Raw genomic sequence first — 25,008 nt, forward strand, 5'->3', positions numbered from 1 at the left:
GCCTGCCGAGGCACGCCCCAAAAACCTGGAAGTGCTCGAAGGTTTTTCTCCGCAGGGGCCGCTGTCAGGGGTTTCCGTAAGTAAAATAGGAAAGTAATCATTCCCGTTCATTTGCAGATGCCATTTTATTTCTTCCGCGCTCGTTATTTTTTCGAGCGCCTCTGGCGTGCGCTCGCTCGCGTCCATTAAATACGTGGCCTTTACGCGGATCATCGGGGGCTGATTATGTCTCGTTATTGCGCGTTTTCCGCCTCATGCCGCGTAGTACCACCGTACGATGATGGTACGATCCTCGGCGCCTTGAAAGAAGTGCGCTCACGCCATATCGTACGACTCATCGTGACGATATCGCCGCGCCTGCGGTATTCGCCACGAGGTGCTCGTTTCGTTACCGTGCCGTTGAAGCCGCATCGTCTTGGAATGCTTTCAACCTCAGCCACGCAGGAGCCACGGGTAAATACGCACCAATATCAATCGACTGTCCCTCCTTTTTCTTTCTCGCTAGCGTCCGCCGCATTTGCATATTCCGCGTTCGCTTCCCGGTCGAAGCAGCCGTAGCAGACGACGCAGCGCTTCGCAGATTGGTGGCTCGCACCGAATGAATGAAACGGCCGTGCTGCTGCATTTGGGAGGGTTGCACTCGGGATAAGCTTGTGTGGCGATCAGTGACCTCTTCCGCCGGCCGGCCTTGTCAAGTGCATCGCCTCTGCTGTGCCTCTTTATCTAAAATCGGTTCGGGAAGCAACGTGAGTGCAAGGCGGCCGCCATGACTTCACCACCGAGCTGCCGGGTACGTAAGATCCCAGAGTTGAAAAACCGCGACGTCTGCTACGCGCCGTCTGCTTTCTTTTTCCTTGCGGCCGCGAGGCGCTAGGCCTAACCCGTCTGGGTTTCCTCGTCCTCTTTTTGCTTTTCGTCATTTCGATGTCGCCCGCTGCACGCTTGTTCTTTCGTACGTGTGTGTACGGGGTGCCGGTGCGATTAAACACTCATTTAGCCGGTTGTTAGGCGCTAATCTCTCTCGCGCTGTGCGCAGAAAAGGAAAAAAAAAAGTGCCGTAGTAGTCGAGCTGTCGCGTTCATTTAGTTTTCGCAACTTCAAGCGGCGTCAACTTTTGTGACCCCCCAGAGAACAAACGCGCATGCCACTGCTTCGAAATGCACGGTTGTCGGGTGAGGGTGATGAAGAAAAAAAAAAAAACGAAAAAACCGAGATAAACCGACACACAAGAGCTGTTACGGCCGGGTGGGCCCCTCTTCGACCGAGGAAAGTACTCAAATGCCTGTGAGAAAAAAAGAACCCGTGCGGGTGCCAGGAAAGGAGGGTGTAATAATAAAGAAAAGACACCTAAAGAGGCTTTTTCGCACACGGCAGCTGTCCAAGACTGCTCATAACGCGCATGCGCGTATTCTCGTTCATTTCTCCGCTGCACTCCGTTGTACGGCGCTTATCAACTCGGCGGTCGACGCTCGCGCGTTCAGGTTAAAAAAATGGGCGACTGTACCACATATTCGCGTGCGCACGTCGGTTTTTCCGTGTGTGCGGCCTTGAATTGTGTGCCTTCTCTCAAACTTGCTATCGTCACCACCAAAGCACCTTCGGGGGGACGACGTTTCACGTCATAAGAGCGAAATAACCCCCCTTCCTTTTGTAGGTCTTGGGTACTTTAGTGTTGCGTGGTCACCCTCTCCCGAACGTGCAATTTATATTTTGATTCGGTGCGCAACTTTTCTATGTTCTTTTCGCTTCGCTATCATCTGTCCCCTTGCGTGCGCATTCACGAGGGGGAAGTACGTCTTTTTCTAAACTTTTCCCTAGCTGCCTGCGGCTACTACGCGACTTTATGCGCGAAAGCTTGTATCTGCAGGCCCGCGGTAAGGGAAAGAACGTGAAACTAAATGTATACATAAAAGAATAAAGAAAATGCGTTTTCGCTTCTGACGGACACCGGGGGTACCGGAGAGCAAAAAAAAAAAAAAAAAAAAAGACTCGCACAGTTCGACATCAGTCGACGAATAAGCTAGCTGCTGTGTGAAAATCAGTTGTGCGCGCCGCTTAGGAGAACAAAAATACGTGCGACGTTCTCTACAGTGCGGTTCGACGATCGCCGGACTGCGGTGGAATACGCGAAAAAAGAAAAAGGATGTTTACTCGGTTTCTGCAAAAGTTGTCAAGTAAGTGTGACAAGCGTGTGACGTTTTGTGACGGGCTCGCGTTGATCTAAGTTTGATCGCATGTGATAGCTGCAGAGACTCTTCTTTTGCACAGTGACATACATTTTATCTCAATACGCACATACTCTACTACATTCACAGTATCAACCTCTCATATTGAGGCAGTATCCATAACCTCGTTGATGCTTTGGATCTGACAGGCATGCACGTGTACGATGTGGGTTGTCGGGTGTTTGTGTGTTCAAATGCGAATTGATCGTCTACGTATTGAAGCTTGACTTAAGCTCACTGATGCATGAAATTTTGAGTGCTGTTTGTGAGCTTGATTCCCTGTATATTAGTTGTGAGTTCGATTCCCTTCATGAATTTGGTTCATTACAGTTGTCTGTTGTTATGTGTTAACAACCTTGTATTAAATGAACCGATTCATTGTTCGGTCCTTGTCCAAGTATTCACTCTTGCAGTGACTACTGCACGTAATCTTTGTCAATGCATTTTCAGCTCTGAAACGCTGCAAGACCTGTATATGTAAATGATACTTCAAGACCTGTAATTGGTAATCACGATCATTTCATGCAGTTAAGTCTCGGCCTCTAACAGGTACAGTCTTTTTCAAACGTCAACCCGTGTACAATATCTCAATTCAACTGCATGAGTGTCCTTGAATTCATTTTATACATTGGAATTATTATGAAGCCCTCCACCACAGTGTTTCTCACAAATGCGTTGTTGCTTTCAGCTGTTAAGGCCCTTTGGTCACCCAGTCAATTAATTCCTAATAACTGCTAACGTAGAATTCATACTGGTCTTCTGGCCAATGCAGCAGCTATGCGTGATCTAAAGTTTGTGGAGTTTTTTTAAAACTAGAATTTGTTTTCATTCAGGCAGACACCTAAGTGCGTTCACCTTTCTCGAAGCAGTGTAACAGAATCTGCGCATTGCATGCCTCAGCTACTAGACGAAGCATAACATTTGGATTCAGTTGGGCTGAAACCTGTCGCTAAATGTTAGCACGTTGTACCCTACACATGCACATTGATCTGTATGAACATTTATGTGCAATTGAATCGGCTATTTCAGCGCGAATGCTGAGATTCTTGATGCTGTCAGCATTGTAAATGCTGCTGCTGTTACCAGTGTTCTGCGGACAACTGCGACAAATAGCTGTAAGAATGTTGGGACGAAATATAAACTTTGAAAGATATTTGGGACATAATGCAGTTCGGTAAACGCAACTACTTAGTGTTACGTTTTATTGCATTATCAATGTGTAATTGCCAGGAAGTCTTGTTTTCGTTGCTGCATGCTCAGATTGTGTGCAATTGGGTGCTGGGGTCCCCATCAGGCAGAGCATATCTGCCTTTTGCCCTTGTAACCGAGTCTTTGTTGTTTGAAGAAATAGGCTGAAAGTATGCTTTGAAACGTAATTAACAGAAAGCAGCGCAGACCATAGTTGCTGTAGTAAATACGAAATGCGAGATGTAAAGGACGACAAGAAGGATGGTACAGCGAACGAAGCAAAAGTAAAGAAATAAACAGTCGCATTTTTGGAAGTAATCACTGCGCTGCGGTAGTTGAAACGAGATGGAACGCATTGCAGGGTACGTGTGGAAACCAGAACAATAAGAATTGCGTTTTTTTATTGTTTGGCAGATGTGCGGTTGAAGTCTTTATGGGTTTTTTGTCTCTGACATGGCTTCCATTTAGTAACAAACTAAACCAACAGAAAAAAGAAAACGCATCCGTATAGCTGTGAAGGAGTGTACATCAGCTACCACACGATCGGCGTTTTTACGAACATCCTGTCGTACCTGCTTGCTGGGACCCGCTTACAGGAATCTGGAATTTTTTCCTCTCTCAATCATTTGTTGAAAGCCCCCACAGCTGTTTCAGTTCTCGTTGTGTGCTACTCTGGGTCAAAGGAGGAAATTTTTTATAGTCGCCAGCCGACACTAGCCGTACTTTTGCCCAACGCATTCTAAACGGCTGTTGCGGTTTGACGACGTACTGTATGTGAACATACTTGGGAGAGAAAAATCTTAATGTGGACATGTCTGGCTATCGGGCAACAACGCATCAGTGTGTCACTCTTTCTGACATTGAAAAAAAAAAAAAAAGATTCCGCATGGTGCTTCTAGAATAGTGAGCACTTCAAGAAAACCATGCGGTCATATCCGTTCAGGTGCGTTAATTGAACTCTGCATCTTCACAGCATTGAATGTTTCACAGATTGTCATGAAATAACAAAACAGTTCAACTGCTTAGTCTGAACTTCAGTGTGAAAGCACACAAAGATAAAGGCATTTCACGTGAGAAGCCCCGTTTCAGCTTTTCTAATCTAATAAACTAAATCACCTGGGGTAGTGAAATTATGAGTAATTTTGGATGTTAGCTCACATGCAAGCATTTCTAACTGCAATATGAATTATTTTTTTTTTGATAAAAGAATAGAGGCTATAAGAGATCACAGGAGATTTGGTTTCTTTCTGTTCTACTTAGTTCACTTTCTCGTGTAGCTTGTAGGCCAGTTTCAGTAGTTTTAGCAGTAATCCTATTAATGGGTAGTGCAGCGCTTGGAAGGTTTGCGATACTTAAATGCCAGTTTATCAGACATGTAGAAGTGCCAGTGATATTATCAGACCTGTATAAACTTAAGTCAGCATTGACTTTTATCAGATGTGTGTGCGTTCAATGCTTCTGCAATCGGTCCTGAAACCTTACACAGGTGACAGTTTGCAATATGGCCTACTGGCAGTGTTTGTACTTTGTCACTGTGCCATACCGCACATAGGAAAACCACAGGAACAAACAGCTCAAGATCTTTGTTTTTGTGGTTGCAGAAAAGAATTTCGCCCAGTAAATGGGCCGATCACTCAAATAGTATCTCACCAGAAAAATGTAGCTGCAGTAATATTTTCAAATAATCAATGGATCAGGTCTTGTCACATAAAAAAAAGAAGCTTTACATTACTGGGCTATAGTTAAATCCTATAATTTATTGAAGAGTTCTGAGGTTTAACTAAAACTGGATATACAATCATTCACTCAGTTTACATTAAAAAAAAAGCCATTACATTGTTTGGTTAGGCAGTTAAATTTCACATCGGTGAATGAATGAATGTATCAATCAGCTTTATCGGTGTAACCGAATGGTGATTCAGTTATGTGATAGAAACCCACAATTGGTTGAGTTCTGGGGTTCTCCTACCATTCAACTGACAGTTGACTGGCTGACTGTGCTATCAATCAATCAATGCAGTTTCGTTGGTATAACTAAACGGTGATTCAGTTATAAACTGGAGAAGTGGTGAAAGGCGGGCTAGTTGGTACATAACTTAAAACTTGAAAAAACAGCGTTCAGTGAACAACTCAATCAGTTCAATGAACAGCTGACTGGCTGACTGACCAATCAATCAATCAAAGCAACTTCTGTCTCTCTTCCTTTTCACAGGTCCCCCAGAGGCCCCAGCCGAGATGAATGGCGCTCCCGAGAGCAAGGGGCGCACTGACATACAGCGGCTCGAGGAGCTAGCAGCCCACAACGGTGTCAACACTTCGCCCGTGCGCATTGTCGTCGAGCCCTGCTGGGACGACGAAGACAACGGCAGCACCATAACCGCCTCCAACGGCAACATCCTGAACGGCGGCAACTTCAACGGCTTCGGGTGAGTCTGCATCATCTGAACGCAGAGCATTTTAACAGCGGAGCTGTTTAAGCTTGTCGTTCTGCTGTTTCGTGTCACTTGAAAAATAATCCGCGTGTGCAACGCAATAACTAGGCCAGCGTGCGCTCTCTTCGTCCTCTTCTTCATTTTTGAATTGAGTATAAATAAAGACAGTTTGCTCTTGGTGACGTACATTCGAGAAATGAGGATAGCTATAGCACGTTTTTTTGTATAGCCCAGTAATTTGGCGGATAATAAGGCCTGTGGCCAGCACACCCGTTGAGCTTGACATGACGGTTGTGCAATGTAGGCGTTTCTTCAGTGCGTGTGCTTTCTGAAGGAAACAAAAGAGAAGCCCAGAGCAGATAAATGGAAGAGGAAGGAGAGGAAGAAACAGAGAAAGAAATAGACAGAGAAAAAGAGAGAAAGACAGGAACAGAGAGAGATAGAGGATCGTGTTAATTAACACAGTGCTAATTAAGACCACACTAAATAAGACCATGCTAATTAAGACCTTGCTAATCATGATTTTTCTAATTACCACAGCTAATTAGGGCCATGCTGATTATGACCTTGCTAATTATGACAATGCTAATAATCTAGGTCGGCTACAAGCTCCGCTGTTAGTCCAGCCTTGCACCATGAGTGCAAGCTGCCCCACATTTTTTTTTAGAATCTGTAGCCCTCCCGTATTAGATTGCTACACTTGCAGATGAGTTGCTGTGGCTATGAAGCCAAAGCTGCGAGGGTGAATCTACCACACATGCATCAGTAGTAATCTAGATAGGCTCGAAGTAACTTTCGATTTTAGTTTTTGATGGCGCGAGAAGTGGTCTTTTTCTAAAGGCTCGTGTCGTGGCCATGCCAAAAATTTTCAGGCAAGCTTTAACCCCAAAATTAGGGCCATCTGTGCTTTGTTTATTGGATACTGCATTCTGCCACACATAACACGCTTGTTACATATAAGCCACTTCCCACTACTGTGTCTCTCCCGCTGGTTGAATGTGGTAAACTAGCACTATCTCGCGAAATGTACTGTTGTCAATTGCATGACGTACATGCACTGCACAAATTCTTCTTGCAGCCTGATGCAAAACTTCTTCATCTCTTAAAATCACGTTGCAGTATAATTTATTTTGAATATTTCACTACATCGTTGCATTTATATTGTCAAGAAGATTTCTTAAATGTAATAAGAAATGACTTGAAGATTTAGTCAGCATCGCCCGCTAAAGAGACGCTGCATCTTAAGTACCTCTGTTACTCGAAACACAGTTCCCGAGAGGTGCTGATATTGAAGGAATGCGCCGCAATATCTGTGTTAGTCGGGCTTGGCATGGCGACATAATAGGGCAAACAATGCACAAGTGGGACTAAGATTAGACAATGCACTTCATGTCGCTCATTTCTTTATTTGTCCACTTTTGGCACTTCTGCCGTATTGTTGAATGTTATTCACCTTTCTATAGACGTTCCAGAAATTAGTGAATATAAATTGAGTGACATACCTGAGTTGTTACCAGCTGTAAGCTTTAGAGTTTCCCAGCATAATCATCTGTTTTTCTCTCTGAACATAAGCTGCATCACCAATTTTGTCACTTCACGAAGACCTCGCCATGGTTTGAATACATGTAAAAAAAAATGAGTTTGTGGGGCAAATTGCAGTTATGATGTTCACGCTTCTTGAAACCGGCAACTTCAAAGCACTTGCAAACAACACCACTGTACAACATTTGCAGCGTCCTGCGTGCACCGACTGCATGCACCTAGGCTTGGACAGATAAAACGAGCTGCTTGCAAGTTCTTATCTTCATCGCTACACGTGATCACGACCGTAGCAGGCGTGCACAGACTCTTCACTGTTTCTAATTTCATGCCGTATCTCTCTTATCATCCTCTTGTGCAACACACTCCAGGCTGCGGCTTCTTATCAGTATAAAAAAAAAAGTTAGCACGGGCAAGAGATTGGGACCGTCTATCCCGATATCAGCATCAAGGGCACTCACACTTTCTCTTGTCTTCGGGCGTTGTCGTCTACGCCGCTTTCCTGTTTTGAGCACCACGTGCACTGTGTGGAAGAAAACTCCTTCTCGGTGCCGAGCCTCCATCGAGCCCTCTCCTTAGCGGCAGTGCTCTCGACGCTCCAAATCAGCCGGCCGCATCGTACGAGCGCCGCGCGATCGTCAGCAGACGTCTGAGCTGGCGTTATCTTGCGCGCTGACCCTCTTGCGTCCAGACTCCGAGTGCATCTCGTATTGCTGATGAAGCGGAGTAACCGGACGGCCGCGGAGAAGGGTTGATGCACTTCTCGGTCTCAGTCTTCGGTTGAACGTTGAAGCGGCAGCCATCCATAGACTTGCCAAGGTTTTTCTCTGCTGAGTGGTGACACGCTCACATCTCGCGTGCTGTTTGGAACAGTGCCGGTGTGTTTTGTTTTGGTTGGAGTGTGCGGAGTTTCTGTGCTTGAAAGACTTGAGGAAGCGAGTGGTGATGTCTCGGCAAGTTCGTCGATGCATGCCAGAAACCCGCGTTTGGCTTAAACACTGGTGAAGGAGTTTTTTTTTTTCTTTTTTTCTCGCCGATGGTCTTCGCAACTGAAGTGCGAAGGAAGTCGTTCTCATCGTAGCTTTTGTGTGCGAAGGCCGACCATGGAGGAGGCTTTAGTGAACGGGTAGGAAAAACCTATTCCTTTTATATGGTCGAGCGTTTTCATTGCGAACTTGTCTTTATTAGTGTGCCATTCTTATCAGTGATGACAATACAGTGACGGATGTCTGTAATTACGTTTTGTCTTTGCTCATACGGCAGACCATTAGTGCGTGTTTCAAGATACTAAGTGGTGAAACACATATTATTAGGTAATTAGCATGGTCAAGGCAGCCAGAGCTAGATGAAAATTTGTAACGTACCTTCAGTTTCTCTTCTGTTTTCTTTTTTTGTGAAGCACTGAAAATATCTATGCATGTATTTTCTTTCCATTGTAGCATGATCTTGAGTTATATTTGCGCTTTCTCTAGTCACCTAATGATGACTTTTAGCTGGAGGACTTTGATAGTGAACTACGGTAAATTGAAAAGTGTATTGCTAATATACGTGCCTTCAGGTGGCAGAATAGTAAGTCTCGTGTACTGTTATCTAATTTGCTATTGAATCCAGTGACAATGCTTTCATGATATGCCATTGCTGAAATGCTGGTGTACATAAGTGTTAAAACATTAATAATGCAATGAAAAGTAATGGTATGTATTTCATAGGTTGCATTATGAAGTAGTGACAAATTACCGTGTTGCATCTCAGTTTTAACTTGCTGGTGTTGTGATGTGACAGCAATCAATCCTTGATTGGCACACTAGAAAAATAAGCATTCTGACATAAGACATTTGAACCTCAGAATTCATCCAAGAGTCTTGTTGCTCAAGTGGAACTCAGTCTTCAATCAATCAATCGATCAATCAATATATTTTATCTTGTACCTTAGCTAGGCTGGTTACTGATGTCTTAAGGGGGGACGCGCCCTTCGAAAACCGAAAAATCGCGAAAAAGTCGATTTTTTGAAAACCACATATTCGGGTAGTACGTCTCATAAACTATCTGTTCTGTAAATATCAATGTCTAATTCATCGCGAAAGTACGTCAAATAAATCATATAACATGCCGCGGCAGCCGGCGAGCGGCGAGCGAGCGCTGAAAATACCCCAACTTCGCGCGCTCGCAATTTCCGAACCACGCGGCCGAGCGCCGCCATCTTGATGTTGTTTTGCTCGTGAATTCTTGCGCTTTTTTTTTTTTCGCTACCCGCGGCAGCAGCAGCGGCGTGGCCGAGGCGGGAATCGCTCATGATTGGGGGGCTCTCGAAGTTTTGAAGTCTCCCGCGGCGCGGATGCGAAGCCGCGATTGGAGGAAGCGCGCGCCTCTCGAGGGAGTGTGGGATCACGCGGCTCCTATTGGCTGCTGCGCGCGATGACGCATCTGTTCCCCCGGCTCGTCGTCTGCTCCGGCGCTTGCAATGCCGGCGTTCTTTGTGTGTCCCGTTTGCCATCATCCCGCTCGGTTCTCACACGTGCTCTTCAATCTTTCACCGTCTTTACGAGACGCTCTTCACCGTCTTTACGAGACGCTCTTCTACCGTCTTTACGAGACGATCTTTCACCGTGTTGACGGGACGCCGATTGTTGTGCTGTCGGTCACGATGGGCATTACAAAGTTCGGGACTCGGCACGCGTTCGGTTCAAGAAAGCGTCAGATGAAGCTCGTACGCATGGCGCGGCTCGTTCACGCGCCAACGCGCGGTGCAGTCACATCGATGCTTCCGGCGGAGCAGCTTCTGCTTCGTCTCTTCAAGACAACGACTGCATCGACGCTTATCGCGACGTCGAGATTGCTACACCATCGGCGCAAGACTCCGTCGTCACAAGTGAGGCTGGTGTTGGTGTTTCGTGCTCAAGTGTGCCTGGTGTGACCGCGTCGTCGACTGTGCATTTGAAGACACGTTTTCGGACGTGCGAGGAGTTAGCCGCGGAGGATAGCGAACGTGTTGCCGTGCAACAAAAGCTCGGCGCTATGTCGGCGACCAAGAGGAAGTTTCAGATGATGCCTGAGCCTGAAGATGCCACCGCTACGACTGAAGGCGAGAAATATTTCCTCGTGCAAGGGGATGCCCTTAGCGACCTGCTGTCCAAGTCCCCGTGCCCGCACTGCCTCGCGACTGGGGTGAAGTTCCAAGAAGGCACCCAGCTTGGACTTGCCACGAAGCTTCAGCTAGTATGTGAACACTGTGGAGTAGTTTCGAGCTCATGGAGTTCTGCTCGCCAGAACGAGTCAAAGGCCTTCGACGTGAATGTAAGGGCCATTGTGGCCATGAAGCAAATAGGGAAAGGGCAGACAGCCCTCAACGACTTTTGGGCAACTATGAATGTTTCCCACCGTGGCCTGCACCATAGAACATTCCAGAGGCACCTGAAGCAATTCAGGGAACCACAGGAACAGACCCTGGAAAAATTCTATGCAGAATCAGCTTCTGCCGTGAAAAAGACTTACAAGGAGATGGACCCATCTTTCTGCAGGGACATCACAGTGAACTATGATGGGACCTGGCACAAGCGTGGACATACGTCCCACATTGGAGTTGGTGCAGTCATCGAGTACCACACAGGCCTCATCTTGGATGCCGTAGTGTTGTCAAATCAGTGCCTCGGCTGCCAGTTAGGACCGAAGCCCGAGGACACTGGCTACGCAAGCTGGTTGGAGCAGCACGTGTGCCAAAAAAACACTGATGCGAAGTCTGGGAGGATGGAGGTTGAGGCAGCGGTAACTCTGTTCTCGCTTTCTCTATCAAAACACAACCTCCGCTACACAACCATTGTATCCGATGGAGACAGTGCCACATTCTCCGCCCTTCAACAAGAGAATGTTTACGGGCTAGTACCTATCGTCAAAGAAGAATGCCTCAACCATGTTCGGAAGAGGATGGGCACAGCCCTGCGCAATCTCGTGCAGAAGAGTGAACAAGCTCTAGGAGGGAAGGGCAGGTTGACGAAAGCCCTTATTGATAAGCTGACGGATTATTATGGCTGGGCATTGCGGAACAATTCCAGTGATGTGGCTGCAATGCAGCGTGCAGTGATGGCATCATTTCATCACGTCACCTCCACTGACACCGACCCTCACCATGACTTGTGCCCGGAAGGTGCGGAATCGTGGTGCTGTCATAACGCCAGCAAGGCGAATGGTGTGCCACCTCCAAAGCACAAGTACAGTCTTCCAGGCTACGTTGCAAAAGCATTGCTGCCTGTCTATCAGCGCCTTTCACAGGCTTCCCTTCTGCAACGCTGCCTGGGAGCAAAGACTCAAAATGCGCCGGAATCGTTCCACTCTGTCTTATGGTCCTTGATGCCCAAGGAACAGCATGCATCGTTGATAGCTGTGGAGACAGCACTGCATGAGGCAGTTATGAGATACAACGCCGGCTGCTACAGGGCCACCCAAGAGTTGTCGTCGTCAGTAGGGCTCACACCTGGCCACCTAACCAACCAACGGGCTGCGGAGAAAGACTCTCTCCGTCTGAAAAAGGCTCAGAAAGGGATGCTGCACAAGCAGGAAAAGCGGCAAAGGAAAAGAGTCCCAAAGGACACATCTAGCTACTGTGCAGGGTCATTTTAGACCAAAATATGTGTTCGAAACTTTCGAAGTCTGTTTTCTCGGAATGACTTTTTTGGCCAGTGAGGCTGTTTAGTCGGGTGATATATCTGGAACCGTTCATCTCATTTCTATCAGTTTTGTTTTATTATGTACCTTAATAAATCGCCCAAACAAAGACAAAGCCGCTTTTTCAATTTATTGTGTCTGTAATTTGTGAGAATTAAAATTTCATTGATAAAAGCGAAATGGCAAACACTAAATCCAGTGCCCTGCTAAAAATTTTCAGCAAGGAAATTTAAAAAATGAGCTTTGTCTTAGTGTAGAGCACCCATCCAGGAATCATCATAGTGAATTTCACAATGCTAGCACATTTACCAAATTCACCAGAGCCTGACTAAGAAACCCATGTGGACTATCCTGATAAATGGCTGTAACTTGGGAACCAGTGAGCATAAATGCATGAAATTTTGGGGTTATTCAAATGGCTTTGCTATTAGCCTACCCTGAAAATTTCATTAGGATATCTCAACAAACAAAAAAGTTGCCCTTCCAAGGTAGCCTCCCCCCTTAACAAGGCAGACATCTTTGTATGCTATACCTGTAATTGACACCTTTGTTGTAATTGGCAATAACACCGCCATCGTCGCTGCTATCATGAGAACCCTTACCATTAATGTTATGAATACACTTGGCATTGCCATTACTTATGTCATTGACAAATAAATGAAGTTAGAGTAAAGCCACTGAAGATGGGTGTTGAAATATTTTTAACTTCTGTGCCCGCTGCTAAGATGGTTGAACATTCCAGTTTCATGTGATGTCTAGTAACTGCATTGGCAGGCTGAGAATTGCTGGACAAATTTGCAAAATCGCTTTTTGGATTTTTTTTTGCCTTATGTGTCAGGTTCAGTTAAAAGCATATCAAAGCAAGGCAAGGGAAATGTACCAGTGTCAAAATTCGAGTGATCTGCCTTTTGAGGAGGAGAATGCTGAAAATCAGTATATTACCGATTCTTGTCAGTTTGAAAAGCTCCTTGCTGCTTTTTCCACGATTTTACTCCTTTCCCTGTGAATTATTTGTGAAATATTTCATGCTCACTGCCCACCCTGTGTACATTAGTGTCAAGGTTTTCTAAAAATTTCCCAGTGCTCACCAATTTTTGTAAAAGATACGAAGCCCTGGTTCTTAATATCTTATTAATAATACTGTACTGTCTCATGTAACTGGTAATTGAATAGACTTGAGCAAGCTTCATTAAAATTATTTCAGCAGTTCTTTATTGAAATTAAATCAGGAATCACATGTGATTAAATCAGGAAGTATTAGGTGTTTGGAGTTAAAGTGCCCTCTTATTCAGCGATGCTGCGTTTGAAGCTGTTATCCCAAATGAGCCAATGGACGGTTTTTAAGTACAGTATATAGTAATATAGCAGCTGTTGAATGTTGATTGCTGCAGCTGAGCGCTGGGACATTGTAGTACCATCTAAACAAACAGCACCTGCTTGCAATATCTTTTGACGCAGTACGACTTTTTCACTTTCGATCCGCAGCAACGGTCCTCGGCCGCTGTTCACAATAGACTGTTCTGACGAGGAGACCGACGACCCTGGAAGCCCTGGCAGTAGTGGGCGTTTCATGGGCGATGAGCTAAGACGCAATCGGTCTCGAGCAAAACTATTCAGGTGAGTTACGCGGCGTCACATCCTTTACCTTGTCGCACCGTCGAAATGAGTACTATTGTTAGTACTCTGTTATAGATATACACGGTTATTAATCCTGTTGAGGCACTTATTGACTTCTCAAATCCACTTGTTTGGGAGAATCCGCAAGTGAACCACGATTCATCTTGCAAGACAAACATTTGATCTGCTCTTGCTGGAAAAAGTGTTTAATTGCATGAGTGACTATCTTAGCATGCTGCAATGCTGCTTTCTTAGCAGGACAGTTTGTTAGAATTAAGGGTGCTGAAGTTACAAAACATTCTTATTAAGTATAAGGCTAGTATTTCTAATATTGACTTCAACATCAAATGTAATATACCGAATACTTTGTATTTATCTAAGCATAAAAAGTAGAACTTGGGGTAAAAGTTGTAAAAGTTATTAATTTGGAGAGCCTGAGCATCTTGGTGTAGCAGCGTTCAGTAATAAGTGATAAGATATAGGTTTTCCTTGTCAATTTTTTTGCCTGCCCGTCTAGTTCGGTGACGAAGACGTTAAAAGCGTACTGCAAGTGTTGACAACACTTTCTTTTTATTTTGTCATTTCCCTGTTGAGTTCTTGACGACAGAAGTCTATGAAAGGCTAGCGAGCTTCTTCGAGAGAAGTCACGTGACGATGATGTCTATTCCTTTGTTTCTCGTTTCTAGTTTTGCTGCGAAGGCTCGGTTGCGCGCGTGAGTATTACAGCCCAGTTGCGTGTTCTGTGCACTTCGTCGTGCCTGTCGTCAGTGTTAGCGTGCGGAAGTCCTTTGTGTCTTCGTAGGCATGAATGTGTTATTGTTATCGTAGCTTTCTTGGCACTTGCGAAACAAGTTCAAGCAGCACTCTATGCTTCTGTGGATCGTCTTGAGCAACATGTCTGCTTGTAGTGCACAGTCTTGTGTCCAGCGAGAAGAAATGTTTTCGCCGTGTTTGTATTTCTGGCTTTACGATGCTATATGAATGCAGTGAGAGAAGTGTTTTTGCCAGTCGGTATCTAATAATCTCACAATGTATATACGTGTGTAGACTATACAATATGTGTCCGATGTTTCATTGCATTTTAGATGCATTCAATGGGACGTACTGGGGATATTGTTGGTCTTACACAACTGGCTTATTGTGTTACAAGATAAAGATAGCTTTTTGCCTCTTTTAATTGTTTCAATGCGTTAGCGATTTCTTCAATGAAAAAATGTCCATTTCTTCCTTAAAACAATGATTGACTGTTGACAATAACCTTTAGTGTGGAAAATTTTGTAATACCTTCACTGCAATTCTTGCTACACTTTTAGCACTTCTTTGTTTGCTCACTCCAGTCGTCTCTCTGTGTAATGCAGAAGCTCTAGCAATCAGCAAACTAGCTTTGATTGTGGCTTTTAGTTTTTGTACAGTTAGCACTTTGGTCTTGTGACAAATTGTTCTGGCAATTGGGTTAGCGCATTTGTGTTTTCACAAATTCAAAATATTAAATTAAAAAAAATATTCTAGTGCTCTACCAGTATTTGGTTGCTGGTAGTTGAGGGCTAAGTGTTTCACATACACATATCTAATTACGTAATGGTTGCTGTGCTTCAGCAGCATGATTCTGAGGATGTTAGATAGAGACAATGTGGCAGAAGCTATTAAATAGATTGGCCCTGTTGCTGATATTGTGATTATTTCGTGTTTGGGCTTGACAAGGCTTTCTGACAGTACTTGTATAATCTTCTCTTTGTTTGAAAGTATTGTTTCTTGCTTTTTACTGTACGCTTCTTTTAAGGCTTCCTTTTTGTGTTCTTATTGCATTGCTGTTGTGTTCTTGTTAAGTCTGTTATGTTTATCTGTGCTACTGGCCACACAAGTTCACTTCCTCATTTTGATTCATTAATGCTGCTGACACGTACCTGCCCCGCTGTCTTGTGTGGGTTTGATCATATTGCATTTTGCACAAACACATTGAGTTGAATTCGTATAATAACAAAATTAGAATGTGATTCCTCACTTGCCGCTATTTTATTTTTGTAGATGCTTTTTAACGGAATTTTATATTGTTCATACTGTTCTGTTAAATGCGTCGCATCATTCTGTCTTCGTTACCTATTATCAATGAACGTCAAAACTCATCCAAATCTTTAGCACAACGCTTGTCTGAAAGCCAAGTTCAGATACCAGAGATCTTTTTGCTGGCCAAACCAGCAAATATGGAAATTGTTTTGTTAGATGGCACTGGATAAAAAACAAATGGGTTCATGCTATAAAATTTGAATGGGGATGAGGCCACCATAAGCACAAAAGTTTTGCCAAATAGTTGTTAAAGTGAATATGCTATCCACTGTTAACAAAAAGCTGGGTTTTCAATGCGTCGAAAATAAAACAAAGTAATAATGCGACTGGAGCTTAACCTGGTGTTGCATACATTAACAATATTCAAAGGTTTAAGAACATTGGCAGGTACAGTCAAACCTTAACTTAAAAATGTAGATCTTATGAAATATTCCATATATTGTATTATCACTTTTCTCACTGGTGTTAGCTTCTAGTGAATATGCGCTGCTTTGTTGGATGCAAACCCGGTATAACTTGGCATGAACATACTTGCAAGGCAGCTGTGTGTAATCCATCATGTGGACGCGTCATTTGAACATGTCAGTTGCTTAGGCGTAAGCACATGACGTGCAATGACGTACACGGAACTGTGTGGCCAGTGCGGCTCGAGCTTCACCGGGACATTTCAGCTCTGAGGTGTGGGTCCGTATTTCTCTGTTGACCATATTGACCGTATTTCCTGTTGTTCGAACGTTTCCCCATTGGCCCAATTTGCAGACAGTCTATGTCGGGCGCTCACTTGTCCAATGAGGACCGCGAATATGGAAAGGGCCAGAAGGACTTCATCGTGGCCACCCCGGAGGAATTCGTCAGCCGGTTTGGGGGCCGGCATGTCATCAACAAGGTACTACTGCACGCTTATGCGTTGCATTGAACCGTTTTCCTTTGATTGTTAAAAAATTAATGCATGCACAGAGCCTTGGTCCAAGCATGTTGCTTAATTGCTCTAATGAATAAGTAAATGGCATGAAAAGAAAAGACATCAGTAGTACTATAAAAAGGGCATGAAAGAGAATAAATTTTTAACCTGTTATACTAAATTATTCTTCTACAATACTGAAAACGCCACTCTTGCTGCTAAAAGACACTTGGTAAGCTGGAAATGGCGTAAAAGGAAAGATGGGTGAATGAAAGAAAGTATATTGGGGAATATGCCTTGATAGCGATATAAGCTGCTACGCTCTGTACCACTAGCCCATTGAGCGCAGGGCTAAGTGCAACTTTTGTTTCTTGTTTTTGTCAAAGTGCATACTTGATAAGGAAAGTGGTCCTCTTGGAAGGTGTGTGTAGCTTATGATAGTGAACTTGATGCAAGTGTTTATACCAGTGCAACGCTTGTTACGTGTGCCACAGCGATGATACTAGGTTTTATCAATGTGCACGATTGGGGGAATTGTTTCTGATGCAAGCTCTTGGTTTTTTTTTCCTTTCTTACCATCTCATGCCAGGTCCTGATAGCAAACAACGGAATCGCGGCAGTAAAATGCATGCGTTCCATCCGAAGATGGGCCTACGAGATGTTCAGCAACGACAAGGCGGTTCGCTTTGTCGTCATGGTGACACCGGAGGATCTCAACGCCAACGCAGGTGAGGGCATTTCTGGCATTTGGGTGGTATCCACTACATTAACAGTGTTTGGGTGTGCCAGCAAATGAAGATTGAAATAGGAGGTGTTTTATAGGTGCATTGTATTAAGTTGACATAGAACAGTGGGGCCTTTGCGATACAGCGGGCTTTAGATAATGGGCTGATAGTAATAGACGAAGGATGTAACCGATACTGATTTAATGAATTGTTGAACCTTGATATCACAAATCATTCCATATAGCAAAGTAAATAAAATTTACTTAGTGCATTTGCAGTGTAACATGATATACGTTTGTAATGAGTTAACAAATGTAATAAAGCTGTTGTATCAGATGAGACTTCATTATTGCATGGCTAAACTGCTCACAAAGTAATATAGATTGAATAGTAGCAAATGATTCAGTGTGCTGCAAATTGGTTCTGCGGAATTCCGCAAGGAATTCCGCAGAACCAATTGGTGTTGGTCCCGGGTTCAATCCCCAGACCAGGACGAGTTTTTTGGCGACTAAGAAACATTCTTTCTAAGAAATCAATATGGATTTCCTTGTGGCTTTGTGCTACAAATGGGTGGTTGTCAATTTCCCTTTATAATTCAGTGTTAAGCTTAGTTTCTGGCATCTCCCATCCCGCACAGAGTACATCAAGCTGGCAGACCACTGCGTCCCTGTGCCTGGTGGTTCCAACAACAACAACTACGCCAACGTGGACCTGATTTTGGACATTGCCAAGCGGGTTGGTGCCCAGGCTGTCTGGGCCGGCTGGGGCCACGCCTCGGAGAACCCCCGGCTGCCCGAACTGCTCACCAAAAACAAGATTGCTTTCATTGGTGAGCCCCCTCCTGCTGTACTTGGGCTAGTGAGTGAGCTAGTAGACTGTGCTTGGAAGTTGATTGATTGTACAGTACTCACGGATTGAAACGCGGCATAATTTTTCAACAGCGGTGATGTTTAAGCTTTTCGTTGCGTCGGGTAGTGTGAACTGAACTTTTTATCATGACTGATTAAGCAGAGTGTAATTAATTCAAGACTAATTAAGTCATGTGTAATTAAGACAACTAAATCAGCCAGAACTTATTAAACAGCTAATTAAGCAGAAATTAGTTAAGTCGTGCCTAATTAAGGCAAGGCTGATTAAGCCAATCCTAAATAAGTGGGCTCATTATTCTAAGACTAACTTTAAAAGCCTAGAAAAACCGGAAGAACAAATGTCGATCACAAGCTCCGCTGTTCACTCCAGCCTTGCACTGCTAGTGCAAGCTGCCCTCATTTGTTTATTATAACGACAGCTATGAGCATTTGCTCGTGATGACCGTGTCATATCGCTGCAAATCTGGCCGCTAAAGGTTATGTTGGCTCTGATGTAAGTGTTCGAGTCAAAAATACACCGATATGACACGAGCTGCAGAGCTATGAAACGAAAATATGAGAATTACTTAGCCCTAAATTTTCGCATTTCAGTCCGTAAGTACTGTACCAAACGGATGGCACTGTCTGATCCCAATGTCTCCTGACCTAATTAACGAACATTGTGGCACATAACAGATATCGTTACTATAATGTATTAAGAGTTATGATAATGACGATGATAATCTGCTGATTCTTGTGTGTGCCTTATATATTTCGGATTTAACTACTTTTCCCATGATGATGGTCATTGTCATCATCATCATGACTACATCCTTGATGATATTCATAATCGTGATGATGACGATGAATGTATTATCATGGCTGATGGAAGACATGGATGTTAGGATGTATTAGAATGATGGTAGCGTTGATAACAGTTCATTAATTCTTGTATTTCTGGATTTAACTACATTTACAATGATGGTGATTATCATCATCATAACATTGATAATCATGATTAGAATAATGATAACATTTACAATAATAATGATGACAATGATAAATGTTTTGTCGTGCATGTTTTCATGCACAGCATGCCGCTTGTAGCACTGAAGGATTGTAGACACACGATGTAATGGTTTGACACCGGCGCAATAAATGCAGTTTAATGAAGTTAATTTGATATGTCATTCATTAGGTACCCAATCAGTGTTCCTTGCAGCCTCAGTGATACCTTGATGGGAAAATATTGATAGTTTGCTGTAGGGCTGGGCTCGTGCCTGTGTAACAGTGCTACTTGCCTTTGAAGCAGTGATACAAGAGTGATTTCCCGTTGGCAGCAACTGCTCAGACGTGCTTCCACATTTCGTCTGGAAATGTAACCTGTTGTGATCTCATTGCCAATATTAATTTTTTTTTTAATTTCCAGGGCCTCCTGAGAAGGCTATGTGGGCCCTGGGTGACAAGATCGCATCCTCCATTGTGGCCCAGACAGCCAACGTGCCGACCCTTCCATGGAGTGGATCTGGTAGGTAGCCAGGGTTATCGGTCACAATTTTGCCATAGGCCACGTTTCTTGCTTTATACAGCGAAACTGCATATGCCTAGGAGGTAGAAAAATGGGGTGGTTCGTGAGTCTGTGAGCGCGCAGAAATTGTAATGAAGAAGCAATGGTAGCATACCTTGAAGGGTCTCCGCACTTTTGCATCAGTTTCTCTTCAGGTTTTGTCAGCATATATAGCTAGGGAGGCCACAGTATGAATCGCTACCCATAAAATCCTCTGGGTGTTCTTAATATGCTTTACGGTAACGTCATCAAAAGCAAAGTGGGGATAGAGGTGATAGGGGGTAAATGTGGTGAGTGGGAAGTCAAAAGCTACAACATAAAACACTTCGATAGATCCCAGCTCGTGATAAACACCGGGGCCGCATGTTGCAGCTTTGCTGGTTAGCCATCTGTACAAAGCGCTTGAGCGGTGATTATTTTTATTCAGTGATTTATTGGAGTTGTCAGGTACAGGGGTGTACTAATGTGAGAGAGGAATGTGGAATCAGTGCGGGTGCATGTACACTATAAGTTCCTTTTGTGTGTACAGTCAACTGCCGATTTTTCGGACTCCCTAGGGACCGCGAAATCGTCCGAAAAATCGGGCAGTCCGAAAAAACAAATTCATGCTTTTTTATTCCGCTTAAGCGGTCAAATCGCCACAGCCACGTCCGAAATAGCTTTAATGCCTCCCAGTACAATTATCAGGCATTTTAGTGCGCGCCCAGGCTCTCGCAAATACATTCGTTACCTGCCGCGAACCCCGCTTAACTACGTACGTGCCAACCGCCACTTTTACATCTCGTGATGAGCGCCGCTGATAACAGCAAAGCGCGGAATAGATTACGGCTATCTCGCATGAAGCGTTTCTAAACGATGACGCGGAACACAAAGACTGTGGCGGAAGAGCGGACGACTCGTCCGGCATTCCCCGATGCGTGTGCGCATATGCGCACACACATCGCCGAATCGCCGCCGATACGCAGCATTTGCTGCCGTATCAAGCCGATCGTTTCTAGTTGTGTGCAGTACATCGCCAACTAAACTGACGCCGTCACTTTACTGTTGCTGTATCGTACGCACGCATTTATCATGAAAGGGTTCGTGATGCGCACTTAGTTCTTGACCGCACACGGGCGCGGCAATGGCGAGCTGGTTTCGTCCGCGAAGGCAACGCGTCTATGCGGCGCACTTAGCGGTCTAGCACAAAGAGGCAGCAGGAATGGCGGCGCGGCGCATTTGGGCTCTCGCCTATTAAATGCGTGCAGTACGCATGCAACTGCGCTAGGCCACGTGCACTACCGAGCAGTTAACTGAAGATGCTTATCGTAAGGGTTGTCAGCGATTAAGTCGTACCGGCGCGTTTGCCAGCTGCCGCCATCACGCCTCCGTGCATTTCCGCTGCTTATCCGTAACATCGCTGCACGGCGCCGCGATAGCGGCCCCTTTGAATTTCTGATCTGCTTCACCCCATAACGCTTCGGCATTGCGGCAAAGCTGACTTTCGGACTCTGCTACTGTCGCACACAGATCGACTCGCGTACGCGCTGGTTCAAACCTAAGAGATGATTGACGCGGCAGAGGTGAGGGCTCCAATTAATGCCTTTCGGACCCACAATTCGGGCAGAAAGTCCGAAAAATCGGACACCGAAGAGTTTCAGCGTCCGAAATTTCGGACGTTCTTATACATTGACGTCTATGGGGCTGGTGACGGTGCCGCGATAGTGTCCGAATTTTCGAGCATGTCCGGAAAATCGGGCGTCCGAAAAATCGGCAGTTGACTGTAATCACTTTTGACTATTGTAGTTGCTATGTTATCGCTCTTGTGTTACATACCAGCTGTACTGAGAACATTGTGATTGTCATTGCCAACTTGATAGGCAGGCATGTCTAATCAAATACAATGCATGGCGCAAGTAGAATAATAAAATCCTAAATATCTGCGAGAACAATCGATTCCCTTGGGATGTAGCGCGAAACGTGTGTAAACACTGGAACAACTTGAGCTGTGGGTTTAGGTTTGAAAACAAATGATCGTTCTCATTGTCGTAGCTCAAATCTTGCTTTGCTTTCTGATCACAAGCTTGCCGAACGCTGTCTTGCTCTTTGCTCTTTATTCAATCTTTCTGGTAGTGTTCTTTGCTTTTTGGCATAGCAGTATTTGAAGATTGGTTGTAATTAGTGGAGTAAGAGTTTGAAGGTGACCTACCGACAATTACAAAGCAGATTCACGCGTTTGAGAACGAAACGTCTGGCAGATTTTCATTTGACTGCAAGGACCTAGCATACAATTCGTGTGCTGTGCAAATTAGCTTTTCTCTTTTCTGTTGTTGAAGCATGCTCGCACGTGTCTATGAAAATGCAGGCCTGAAGGCCGACTGGGGCGAGGATGATGACTACAACCCGAAGAAGCCACTCAAGATCAAGCCCGAGCTGTATCGCAAGGGCTGTGTCACAGGCGTTGACGACGGTCTGGAGGTGAGGCTTGAAACCTCATTGGCACTCTGAACATTTTCTGTGTGCCTAGCATACCTGTGCAACATTAAATGACTACATTTAATCATTGTTATACAGTCAAACCTCCTTATAATATACACCGATGTAGTGAATTATCGGTTATAGTGAACTAAATGGTGACTTTGGTTGCTCACGCTCGATTTCAGTTACGAATTATTTCAGGTGCAAGATATGAAGAACTGTCTGTAAATGTGTCAAAGTTACACATTATTTCACAGCACTCAATATTCTGTTGCAACAAGAATAATGTCATAATATACGTCAGTTTTTCTGTCCTTTGGTAATTAATCTTAATTAAATTGTAATTAGATATCTACTTATTCTGAAGTCATTTATGTTCTGTTTTTTGCGTTAATAGAATGGAATTTCAGATAAGAAATGTAGTCCAATTTGGTTTTCGGTTATATATTAATGTCGAGAAAAGAGAAACTAAACTTTCTCCGTGGCTCGCGGAGAGCGGAACGTCCAACGACTTGTCGAACATGGTAGTACCATCAGCAGAGTGATCGTATGCATCAGTACGCCAGACGCATTTATTATGCAGGAGGTTCAATTCATCCAAACCTCAATGTATCTTGCTCTTAGCACTAGTCGACCCAACTAGCAAAAACAAGTTGGGTACACTATTGCATACGAAGTGCCTCGAAGGGTCTAAACGGCATTCCTTTTTTGTCTGTCTGTGCTCAGGCGGCTCAGCGGATCGGATTCCCCGTCATGATCAAGGCCTCGGAAGGCGGTGGCGGCAAGGGCATCCGCAAGTCCGAGTCGGCCAACGACTTCCCCCAGTGCTTCCGGCAGGTGCAGAGCGAGGTGCCCGGCTCGCCCATCTTCATCATGAAGCTGGCGACGTGCGCCCGCCACCTGGAGGTGCAGCTGCTCGCCGACCAGTACGGCACGGCCATCTCCCTGTTCGGCCGCGACTGCTCCATCCAGCGGCGACACCAGAAGATCATCGAGGAAGCGCCCTGCATCATCGCCAAGCCGCATGTCCTCGAGCAGATGGAGCGGGTACGTTGTCGGCTTTTTTTTTTTTTTTTTTTTTGTAGCAGCGGAGCTGTTTATGCTCGGAGAAACTCCGTTAGGCGCGAACAAAAACTATCGTTGCCACGAACGCAGTAACTTGGCCGGCACGTGCTTTCTTCATTCTCTTCCTCGTCTTTTGCTTCGCTCCCAGAACACGTGCAACGACTTGTCTGGTGTGGAATGCAATAACTCAGGCGGGCAAGAGAATGAGTACAGAAAGAGTGAAAGAGAGGTAGAGAGAAAGGGAAGAAAGACAGAAAGAAATAGAAAGGCAGAGAAAGAAACAGGCACAAAAGATAGAAAAAACAGAGAGCAAGACAGAAAGCAAAAGAGAAAGTAGAGGAAAAGAAAGAGGAAGCGTGAAAGAGAGATAAAGAAAGGGGAAGAAAGAGAAAGCTAGTAAGGAGCAAGGAAGAGAAATAAGTAGAAAGAAATAGAAATAAACAGGTACGAAAGAGATACAAAAGAAAGAGAAAGAGAGAAAGAAAGAAAGAGAAAAAAATAAAGAGAAACGTGGAAGACCGCCCAGCTCCCGTGATCCTTCAGGTCAGGCTTGACACCACTGGTGCAAAGCTGCCTAAATTTTGTCTTTGGCTAACAGTACCTAGATCCTCTGTGTACACATTCATGCATCCTTATAACTTTCTAATTCTTCTTGGCTGAACCACTTGTCCGAACTCATTAATGTCACTTCTAATACTGTTAGTCAATACTGTATGTGTTGAGTGGTTGTGCTTGTTCGTTACGCATTTTGGCTACTACGCTACCGTTCTAAATATGCTGGGAAATGTGCGAAACAGAAAAAATGAGGCATTGTGTCTGTGTTTCAGATGTTCAAGTTTCTACTCCAACGGACGAACACAATAATGAAACGTATTGCATGGTACCTTTCATGTAGTGGTACCTTTCGGTACCATAAGCTAGGACTGATTACCTAGTGGTACCTGCCGCAGGCACGATGAAATCATTGTACATTGTAGTGTCTTTGCAGTGGCACAAAGTACCACAACATATGAACACACAGCTGGAACTCGTGAGCAAGACACATATTTCTCAGGCGGGAGTTGTTTTGACAGAGAGATTTGTCTTTGTTGAACTTGTCTTCGCTCGACTTGTCTTCATTGGGTAGCTTGTCTTTGTTTGCTTTATTTTTGTCCTGGTGCTGCCTTTCTTATCACGTGTGTTTGCACTGTCTCGTTCTTCTCTGCAGGCCGCTGTGCGGCTCGCGAAGATGGTAGGCTACGTAAGTGCGGGCACCGTCGAATATCTCTACAGTGAAGATGGCAAGTTTTACTTCCTGGAACTCAACCCGAGGCTTCAGGTGAGTTCTGGTCCTCCCTAACGTGCTATGCCAGCCAATGCACAAGGGACAGCAAATTCTGCCACTTCTAACGATTGATTTGCTGGCTTTGCAGATTGCTTGCTTGTGTGCCTAATCGATCGCCTAACTGACACATCTTTCCCGTTTTACCTTTTTTCTTGTCTCTAGGTCGAACATCCCTGTACAGAGATGGTTGCCGATGTCAACTTGCCAGCGTGCCAACTTCAGGTGGGTCACTTGTCAAACTTGTGAACAATAAATGCCGGTGTTTTCACATGCCGAAACTACGACATGGTTATGAGGCACGCCTGTCTGGCTTGTCAAGCCAGGTGCGACCACAGGATTGGTAGTTGTGCCATGCAACAAGTTGACTGTGGGACATTACATGGCCTGGTAATCTAAG

The 25,008-nt window shown here is 44.7% G+C and overlaps 1 protein-coding gene across 3 annotated transcripts in view; it reads left to right on the forward strand.

Annotated features, from left to right (window-relative positions):
* Nucleotides 1-25,008, forward strand: part of LOC119401503 (acetyl-CoA carboxylase) — an 86,477-nt gene that overhangs the window by 14,945 nt on the left and 46,524 nt on the right. The window contains exons 1-12 of one of the 3 annotated variants that reach the window (XM_037668365.2): nt 247-453; nt 5,626-5,839; nt 13,529-13,660; nt 14,347-14,373; nt 16,484-16,610; nt 17,215-17,353; nt 17,988-18,179; nt 19,628-19,726; nt 22,110-22,222; nt 22,949-23,269; nt 24,495-24,605; nt 24,774-24,833. In XM_037668365.2, the coding sequence (XP_037524293.1) occupies nt 5,649-5,839; nt 13,529-13,660; nt 14,347-14,373; nt 16,484-16,610; nt 17,215-17,353; nt 17,988-18,179; nt 19,628-19,726; nt 22,110-22,222; nt 22,949-23,269; nt 24,495-24,605; nt 24,774-24,833 (1,512 nt within the window). In that variant the 5' untranslated portion in view covers nt 247-453; nt 5,626-5,648. Of the gene's footprint in view, nt 1-246; nt 454-1,922; nt 2,175-5,625; nt 5,840-13,528; nt 13,661-14,346; nt 14,374-16,483; nt 16,611-17,214; nt 17,354-17,987; nt 18,180-19,627; nt 19,727-22,109; nt 22,223-22,948; nt 23,270-24,494; nt 24,606-24,773; nt 24,834-25,008 lie in introns of those variants that run through there. The other 2 variants (XM_037668361.2, XM_037668363.2) reach the window with 2 other exon arrangements.

Source organism: Rhipicephalus sanguineus, chromosome 8 (assembly GCF_013339695.2).
Source record: "Rhipicephalus sanguineus isolate Rsan-2018 chromosome 8, BIME_Rsan_1.4, whole genome shotgun sequence".
Lineage (NCBI taxonomy): Eukaryota > Metazoa > Arthropoda > Arachnida > Ixodida > Ixodidae > Rhipicephalus > Rhipicephalus sanguineus.